Source organism: Haliaeetus albicilla, chromosome 3 (genome assembly GCF_947461875.1).
Source record: "Haliaeetus albicilla chromosome 3, bHalAlb1.1, whole genome shotgun sequence".
NCBI lineage: Eukaryota > Metazoa > Chordata > Aves > Accipitriformes > Accipitridae > Haliaeetus > Haliaeetus albicilla.
The window spans coordinates 53,345,307-53,353,966 of record NC_091485.1 but is presented as its reverse complement, the minus strand read 5'-3'; the positions used below and the strand labels follow the sequence as shown (position 1 = coordinate 53,353,966).

Sequence of the window (8,660 nt, the reverse complement as noted above, 5' to 3'; positions counted from 1 at the left end):
GCTGTTCTTCAGCCAGCAGACCAATATTTCTGGCCGCAGAAACATTTTTTTTCCCCTCCCCATCTTGCTGGACAGGAGCAGATGGAGAGATAGGCCTTGACTGCCTAAGAAATTTTGGCTGAGTTTGAGACTGCCATGTCTGCCACATCAGTGGAAATTTACCTGGCTGCCTCGGCCTGGGGCAGAGCAGGGCTGGCTCAGGGGTCCCTGCCCCTGGCCCCAGGGTGGGCATAGTAGCCCTCTGCGTAGGCAACAGACAGATAACGAGCAGCCGCAGGCAGTAATGCAGCCCTTTCTGCACTGATGGCCTGACTGCAGCCCAGGCGCTGCTGGTTTTGACTTGCTACTCATTAACAGGGTTCAGGCAGTATGGTTCCCTGCTGCAGGACAGAGGATCAGGGATGGGGACGCTGCAGCCGCCCAAGCTCTCTCAGCATGTGCTCCCTATGGGCCTGCTGGGACCTGTGGCCCCCCCATGGATAGACCATCCCAGAGCCCTGGCCCCCTGTTAGGTGGGGCCCAGGAGTGGAGCCCTTCCCACTGAGCTGGGTGCAAGGGGATTGCTCCCCCGCCCCCGCAGACTGGGCTCCCTGAGCAAGGCGAGGGGAAGATTTCTCCCTGGCGTTCTAACCTGGTCCTTAGTTTGGGAGAGGAGTAGGGCAGGATGGGCATCCCCAGCCTGGGAAAGAACAACTTTTGGGGCCCCAAACTACCCCAAGACACTGCAGGGAGGGTGCCAGGAGTGACAAGAGCCGTGGGGTGGTAGAGGAGGGGATGCACATCCAAGCCACAGTGCAACACATCAGAGAAAATGCCTCAGCACTGGCACCAGGCCTTGCCGGAGGGGACCGGAGGCACTGGTGGGGGGTTCACCAGGGTGGCAAGGGAGGGCAGCCCGGGGATCGATGTCACCGTCCTGCCACCTACATGCTGAGTGCAGGCACTGATCGTGCCGCCCGTGGCGTGGGAATGCTGGGCCACCAAGAGTCGCCCTGACAGGGGGGCAGCTGGGGGCTTACGGAGGTGGTGAGGGAAGGAGGGAGAAGGGGAGGCCCCCACGGTGGGGCGAGGGTCTCCCGGGAGGGGGGAACAGCCCCTCTCCTGGGGGCCCCTCCATCCACCTCCTCGGGCGTGACCTGTGCTCGGCAGCACGGGTGGGGGGGAGATGGGGGGGGGGGCTCCCTGCTGCCAGAACCGCTGCTCTGCGAGCGGCCGGCGGGGGTCCGGTGGATGAGCCCCGGGGCAGGGGCGGTATTTGCGCCTCGCTGTTTGCTTCCAGAGCTGACGGGAAAGAATCGTCTTCTGCAGGATAAAGTCCCTGTCTGCGCGGGTGAATTGCCCGTGTCCAAAGTCTACTGGCAGGAGGCTGTCTACTGCAATCTCCGCGAGAGGGATGACTTTTACAATATATGGGCTGATTGCAAATAAGTTACTAATAAGCCGCTTTGGCGTAAGAACGGCTCTATGCATTATTTCCTAAGATCTGTTTATTTGCAAGTATTTCTTTCTTTCTCTTCTTTATATATAAAAAAAATTCGTTCGGGAAAATAAAAAAAGTACAGAAGTTAATATTTAGACATTCGTACTATTAAGTAATAGAGCTATAAACTCTCAAATACGGCACTTTCATTTTGCTTAACAATAGATAACACAACAGCGACAGTGAAAGAGGGCAAACAAAAGCGATCACCAAAATTGTTGTGACAGTACAATTACCCAGCTAGGAAATTTATTCAATATGCTTTACCATTGCATTGACACAGCAGGAAAAAAAAGCCCAAATGTTCAGAGAATAATACAACAAGGCAGGAGGTATTTGGAAAAAAAAAAGGATTTATTTTGAAATACACTTTTAAGAGATACTTTGCCTCCCCGATTTGTTATCGATGTGCATCTGACACGACGATACAAAACAAACAAACGAAGAAAACCACATTCTGTACAGAGCTCTAAAATGAGCTGCGAGTATCTACAAGATGAGCTTTACGCCTGGCTGTGGGTTGGAGAGGGGCCCGATCCTGCAGTCCGCACTCTCTAAACGAGTTTCGCAGACGTGTGGTAGGAAAGCTTGGCCCCGAGTCTGCGTGTGTGTCTCCGTGTGTGCGTGTGTGCGTGCGTGTCTGTGAGTTCCCGCGACACAGTCCTTGAGAAAAATGGGCACGTTGGAGCTGCCGGAGCGGGCGCGGGTCCCTGGCTGCTCTAGAAGTCCTGCCGCGGGGTGTGAGTTAGACTGTGCCGCCGTAGATCACAGTTTCGCCTGAACACTTTGCCGCACTGCTCACAGTTGTAGGGCTTGATGTCTGTATGGGTAAGAAGGTGAGTTTTCAGATTACTTCTTTGATTAAAGGTTCTTCCACATGTGGGGCATTTGTGTGGAGATTCCTGTTCAGATTTGAAGCAAGCAAAGGATTAATCCTTCACAAACTACCTGGTTTAACGTATTACTGCACTTTTTCTTATCGCAACGCACAACTTGAAATATCGGGGTTGGACCCGAGTAAGAGCAGCCCCGGGCGGACGGCAGACCGCCTACTCGTCCTGTCCTGCCCCAAAAGGGGTATTTCAGAGTTCTCGATTCGTGCCATTTCGCGCTCCTGGGCCGCAGGGAAAGCGGCCGCCGCGCCGTCCCCCCGCTCCGGGGCTCTCGCTGCCCGCCCCGCGGCCGCCGCGGTCCCGGCGGGCGGGCAGAGCGCTCCGCTCCGCTCCGCGCCGCTCCGCTCCGCTCCGCTCCGCGCCGCCGGGCTCCCCGCCGCCCTGCGCCTGCCGCCGCCGGGGCAGGGCTGGAGCCCTCAACGAAAACCGCCTCGAAGCAGCGACGTGGGCAAAACCAACCCCTGGGGCTCGCTCCGCGCCGCCAACCGCGTCCCCGCCGGCTTTAAGCCCGTCTCCCGCGGCCGCCGTTTTTACGCGGGCCTCCCGCGGCCGCGGAGGTAACCGCCAGCCGCTTCCCTCCCCCCGGGGAAGCACGGAGCCGTCGAGTGCCGGAGCCCCCTCGCTCCCCACCGCACCGGAGCCCCGTCCCCCCCCCGGCAGCCGCCGCCCCTGCCCCGCGGCGGGCCGAGCCGGGCCGGGCCGGGCCGGGCCGGGCCGGGTCCGCACCGGCGGCACACGCGCGGAGGAGGCCGGGGAGCGCCGGGCTCACCTGCATGTGTAGGGTTTTGTGGACCGCCAGGGTCCTGGACTGGCAGAAGCCCTTCCCGCACTCCTGGCACTTGAAGGGTTTCTCTTTGGAATGGATGTACCTGGAAGGCAACCCGAGGGGTGAGCAGCGCTGCCGGGGGCGCGGGGCCTCCCCGGGCGCCGCTCCCCCAAACCCAGCTCCCCGCAAACGACACCCACCCGCTCCTTCGCCCCCCCTTCCCGCCCCCGTATAATGCTGTTTGTGGTTAAACTCCTCTATCGGTTCAAAACATTTGCAGTAATTCGTACCGAGGCGTGACTGCCTGCTCGGGAGGGCATCTGCTCCGCCGGCCGGACCCCAGCCCGCTCCCCGCCGAAAGCAGCGCGGATCCTCCGCCCGGCGGCCGCGGGAGCCGCTCGGCACCGGCCGCGGGGTGCGGAGGCGGAGGGGGCCGAGCCGGGGAGCGCCCACCTGCGCTCCGTCCCCCTCCCCGCAACGCCCAGGGCCGCGCTTCAGAAGCACAAGAGCCCCGGGGGCTTCACCCCAGACCCCCCAACGCGGGTGTCCGTCCCACGCAGAGCGCAGGTTTTGGCTGCCCCGGCCCCTCCGCGGCCGCGGAGTCGGAGCAGGGGTTTTTCCTGCTGCCTTCCCGGCTCAGCGCAGAGCTCCCGGAGCGGCTCAGCCTCACCGCCTCACCCCCTCCCCGCTACCGCCCCCCCGAGCGGCTCCCCCCACGGCCCGGCCCGGGTCGCGATGGTTCCTCACCGGTGGTCCCGCAGGTGGTCCTGCCTCCGGAAAGCCTTGTGGCAGATGTCGCAGGTGTAGGGCCGCTCGTCCGTGTGGGTCCGCTCGTGGATGAGGAGGTTGTAGGACTTGGTGAAGTGCCTGCCGCAGAACTTGCAGATGAACTCCTTTTTCGTCTTGGAGGGCAGGCGGCCGCGGGAGGGCTTCCTGTCCGGGGACAGCTTGCTGATGCCCGACAGGGGTGAGGCCAGTCCGGGGCTCAGCTTGGCGAGCTCCCCCACCTTGGGGGGGTCCTCCTGCGTGGCGGCCACGGCCAGGTTGGCAAAGTCAAAGCGGGGCCTGTCCTTGTGCAAGGCTGGGAGGACGTGGGCGATGGCCCCTTGCTTGGGGTGGAAGAGGTGCGTGGCGAAGGGGAGCGCGGGGAAGGGGAAGCGGGAGTCCACCAAGCCCTGGGCGGCCGCCATCTCCGTGATGGTGGAGCGGGTGATTTCGTGCACATTGGGGTAGCCCAATGTCCAGTGGTTCATGTGCATGGTTTGCACGGCGCTGAGTCCGTACAGACCTTGCAACTGGTCCACAGCTGCGGGGAAGGTGTTCACAGCCTGGAGGAAGGAGTAGTTGGTGAGTTGCAGGGACGGGTGCAGCGGGATGGGGGCTGGCAGAGCCTTGCTTCCCATCTTCCCGGGGCGGGTGCAGGCCGGCAGTGCGGCTGGTGCCTCTGCTGGGCTTTCGAGATGGGGACAAACTCCTAGGAAGAAAGAGGGAGAAAGGAGGGGAAAGAGACTTTTACTGGGAGCAGCGTGGTTGCCCTTAGCCGAGGCGAGCGCAGCGGCGGAGCCAGGGAGGGCCAGGCACGGCTCCGGTGCGCTGCCTCGTCGCGGCCCCAGCGCCCTGCCGCAGCCCCGGCTCCCGTGCTCCGCCGGGGCCGGCGGCCGCCACCGACCCACCGGCGCGATCTCTTCGACCGGAGAAGCTAAAGCGTCAAAAAAATTTTTTACGAACTATCACTCCCAGAAACACCCACCTCGAATTAAAATAAAAAGGAGAAACCCCCGCGCCGAGCCAACCGCAGGCGCCGCAGATTCAGGTTAAACGAATCGTGGAAAAATACACCCGGAACGGAGCCGAGGCCGGGGCCGCTCCGCTCCCCGCCACCGACCCCCGCAGCGCCCAGCCCGGGCCGTGGCCACGGCGGGGACCCCCCGGGGCCGCCCCCCCCTGCCCCCGCGCCGCCCCGGCCCCCGGCGTCGCTCCCACCCTCCGCCCGGCCTCCCGCGGGCGCGGAGGCCCCGACCCCGACCCCGAGCCCTCCTGGCTGGGGCCTCCCCGGGAAGGAGCAGGGTGCTCACGGAGAGCCGAGGCAGGCCCGGGGGGCGGCGCGGGGGGGGGGGGGGATAAACCCCGCGTTTATCCCAGCTCGGGTGCTTATTTTTCTTCCTTCAACAACAACTCATTTATCAAGATAACCGAGGGAGAGAAAAGGAGCTCCTGCCCCGCACGCACACCTCCTACCCAGCCCCCCGCGCCGCAGCCATCCTACCGGCGGCGAGGGAAGCCTTCGGCCGGCCCGGAGGCCTCCCCGGCCCGCCGAGGGCTGCCCCGCAGCCGGCTCCCTCCGTCCCGCGGGGCCGGGAAGGGCGAGCGCAGCCCCGGCGGGACAGAGCCGGCCGGCCGAGCCCCCCGCACCCCCCTCCGCCGTCCCTCGGCCGGGAGCTCCGCCGGAGCGGCGGGGCCGTGAGCTAATGAGCGGTGTGTGACTGTCAGAGGGTTTCACTCAGCCCATTCAACCGAAACCGCCGGGCCCGCTTCTCCCGCCGCCCGGGGGGACCCCTCGGCGTCCCCGGGGAGACGCTCCCCTCCCGCGGGGCAGGGGGCCATCGGCGCGGGGGGCGAGCCCCTGCCCTCTCCTTTTTTTTGTTTTCGGAGAGGGTTCTCTCCCAGCAGCCAAGCAGTTGCCACGACCCAGAAAAGCGGCGAAAGCAAGCGCCGGGGTCTCTCCGGGCCTGTAAACAAGAGGTAGGGCCGAGGGTGCCCCAGCACCTCCCGAGATTTGGGTGTAGGGACTGGTAACGCGGAGTTTCCAAAATAAACAAGACACCGTTCCCCCCCCCCCAAAAAAAATCCTAAAACGAAACCCTTAAAACAACAACAGAAATAAAGGAAACTCTCCGAGCGCAGAGCCCGAGCCCCGGGAGAGGCGTCCCGGCCCCTGCGGGCCACCGCCGCCCCGCAGCCCTCACCGCTGCCGCACGGTTCGGGCCGCTCCGCCGGCACCGGGCAGCCTCCGGGTGGAAAGCGACTTTTCGAGATTTTTCTTAAAATACCTTTCCTCCCCGTTTGTGGCACCGCACTGAACTGGCCCTCCGGGGAAAAAATGCGGCACCGAGGTTGGGTGTGAACCGCAGCGCTACCCACCCCTGTTTTCGTTTTCTTTGAATCGTGGCTCTCCCGGATTTCCTCCGCTGTGCTGCCCGGTTTTTCTCTTTTGTGACTGTATCGAGACCGGGGACAGTGCTATCGATACGACCTATTACATATGGCGACCTTCCCCCCCCCCCCTTTTTTTTTGGAGGGGTGGTGGTTATATATAGAGACTTATTTTTAAAGATGTCGTAGTGTGAGTTCCTATTCGCTTTCCGCCAGGAACCGACCCAGGGGCAATAAAATCGCTTTTCGCTGGCTGCTTCGGCGGCTCCTGCCTCCATCCCGGCTGGCTGCGGCTGGGGCTCGGAGCCACCGGCTATGAGCTCTGACCGAGGTAGGTACCGTGTTTCTGCAGGGCAGAGCTTCGGCTTTTACAGCCGCGTTTGGTGGCTACGTGTGGGGATGTCATTGCACGGCGCTCGCTTTCGCCTCAGAGGACCAAGTCCGAAAATCCGTTCCGAACACTAAACCCGTATTTCAACGCAGAAACTTTTAACGCTACCCTGTTGCCTGAACCAGGGTACAACTACTGCTATTGGTACTCGGAGGAAACTTGACTAAACCTGTCAAAAAAAGACCAGAAAGTGCCTTCGTGCGTGATTTTAAGGCTACTTTATAACGAGGTGCGGGGAGGAAAGTCAACCAAAAACGGATGTTACTTAAACCTTGGCACTTCCTTTTCCCTTTCCATTCAGAGCGCTTAATTAAATTAAGCCTGGTGCCTCGGCAGTACGCCCCTCTCTACCTGCCTGCCTGCCCGCCTGCCGCCGACCCGCCGGCCCGGCCGGCGCTTCCCTTCCTCCTGCGGCGGGGCCGGGGCCGGGGCCGTGCCCCGAGGGCGCTGCCGTCGCTCCCGGGGAGCGGGCGGGCCCCGGGGCGCCTCCGCTCCCCCCCCCCCCGCCGGCCTCCGCTGCCCGCGCAGCCAGGTATTTCCACGGACCGAGGACTCCTCCGGCGCGACCCGCGGGTCAGCCCCGTAGTCCACGCACGGACCGGCTCCTCCCCGCGGGGAATTTCGCGTGAAGGACACCGCCCGCCCGCCCGCTCCGGGAGGCCGCCGCCGCCGCCCGGCCCCGCACCGACGCGCCCGCGGCGTGCGGAGGGGAACCCGCACCCCGGCCGCCGCGGAGCTGCAAACTGAAAGTAAACCCGGCGGCCCCGCGCTCCCCGCCGGGGGGACGCTCTCCCCTCCCGGGGCCCGGCCGCGGCCCCGCCGCCCCGCTCCCGCCGACGGCCGCGGGCCGGGCGGGCCGGGGGAGCCGCTCACCTACCGCAGCCGGCTGCTCCTCCCGGGGCGAAGCCGAGGCGGCGGCCGCGGCACCTTCACGGAGACATTAGATCCACAGCGGGGGCGCTCAGCGGGGCCGGGGCCCGGCGGCGGCCGGCATGTTGCGGAGGGCTGGGCGGCGGCTGGGAGCTCTGGCTGCGGCCGTCCCGGGGCCCCGGCACAGACCACCGCCGCCACCCGCCCGCGGCCTCCCGCCTTCGACCCCGGCGAGGCTCGGCGCGAGTCTGAGCCGCCCCCTGCCCGGTCCATCACATTTCAGCGGTGAGTGGCGTGGAGCGCTGTCCCCGCCCGCCCGCCGCCGCCGCCGGCCCACCCCGCGGCGCGCACAGCCCCGCGTTCGGGGCCGCGCCGCTCCGCCCCGACGGGACGGGCCCGCCCCCGGCCCCGGCCCGCCCCGCCGCACCGGCCCCACTGTTTACTTGTGTTTGGGTAGCAACTGGGTTTTAAAGGGGCAGGACGCCCCCCGCCGCCCCCCCTCTCCTCCCCCGCGTCACCTAAGGTGACTTTTCCCTCCGAGAGCGGCCCGCCGCCTGCCGCCCCGCTGCCGGCCGCGGCCGCGGGGATTTGCGCGCTCCCTGCGCCGCACCGCCCAGCCCGCCGTGCCCCAGCCTGGGTGACACACGCGGCGCAGCTTTGCTGAAATACCTAAAATAACTCCCCCAAAGCCGGGGCGTGGGGGGGTTTCTGGGCGCCCACGTCTCCCAGGGGTACCCGTAGGTGCAGGTAACGCTCACGTCCAAACGGCTCCGTGGCCGTCGGCTCGGGTCGGGTCGGGTCGGGTCGCCCTATGGACCGACACCTCAGCCATTCGGCTCTGCCCTCTAAGTGATACGTAGGCGCCTAAAGGCAGATTCAGAAGCAGAACCTCTGCGGGGGTGTCCCCGTGCGCGGGGACTCGGCACACAATCCCTACCTGGAACGGACAAATAGTTTCGAGGGCAGTTTCGATTTATTACCGGGGAATTTACTGCTAAATGGGGCCTCTGTGACCCTCTTCAAATTTCTCGATTAAAGCACCGCATTCACGTTCGTCGTTAGCTGCAATACGGTTGGTTGCGTGCAGCGAATTTGGGTTGAATTTTT

The 8,660-nt window shown here is 64.6% G+C and overlaps 1 protein-coding gene across 4 annotated transcripts; it reads right to left on the bottom strand.

Moving 5' to 3' along the window:
- Positions 1-1,813: 1,813 nt before the first annotated feature.
- OSR2 (odd-skipped related transciption factor 2) lies at positions 1,814-7,874 on the bottom strand. Of its 4 annotated transcripts, none has more exons than XM_069779755.1 (4): positions 7,557-7,874; positions 3,887-4,613; positions 3,143-3,242; positions 1,814-2,382 (listed from the first exon to the last, which is right to left on the bottom strand). In XM_069779755.1, the coding sequence occupies exons 2-4, from the start codon at positions 4,540-4,542 to the stop codon at positions 2,200-2,202; spliced, it is 939 nt and encodes a 312-aa protein (XP_069635856.1). In that variant the 5' UTR covers positions 4,543-4,613; positions 7,557-7,874; the 3' UTR covers positions 1,814-2,199. The 4 variants fall into 4 exon arrangements, with proteins under 4 accessions (XP_069635856.1, XP_069635858.1, XP_069635855.1 ...); XM_069779757.1 differs by having other exon boundaries at positions 1,814-2,300; positions 7,561-7,874; XM_069779754.1 differs by having other exon boundaries at positions 7,561-7,873.
- Positions 7,875-8,660: the final 786 nt, after the last annotated feature.

Coding starts and splice junctions, on each gene's coding strand:
- OSR2 (XM_069779755.1), bottom strand. CDS start 4,542: ATGGGAAGCAAGGCTCTGCCAGCCCCCATCCCGCTGCACCCGTCCCTG. Junction 3,243..3,886: donor GACCACCTGCGGGACCACCG/GTGAGGAACCAT, acceptor GTTGCCTTCCAG/GTACATCCATTCCAAAGAGA. Junction 2,383..3,142: donor ACAAAACCCTACACATGCAG/GTGAGCCCGGCG, acceptor AAATCTGAACAG/GAATCTCCACACAAATGCCC.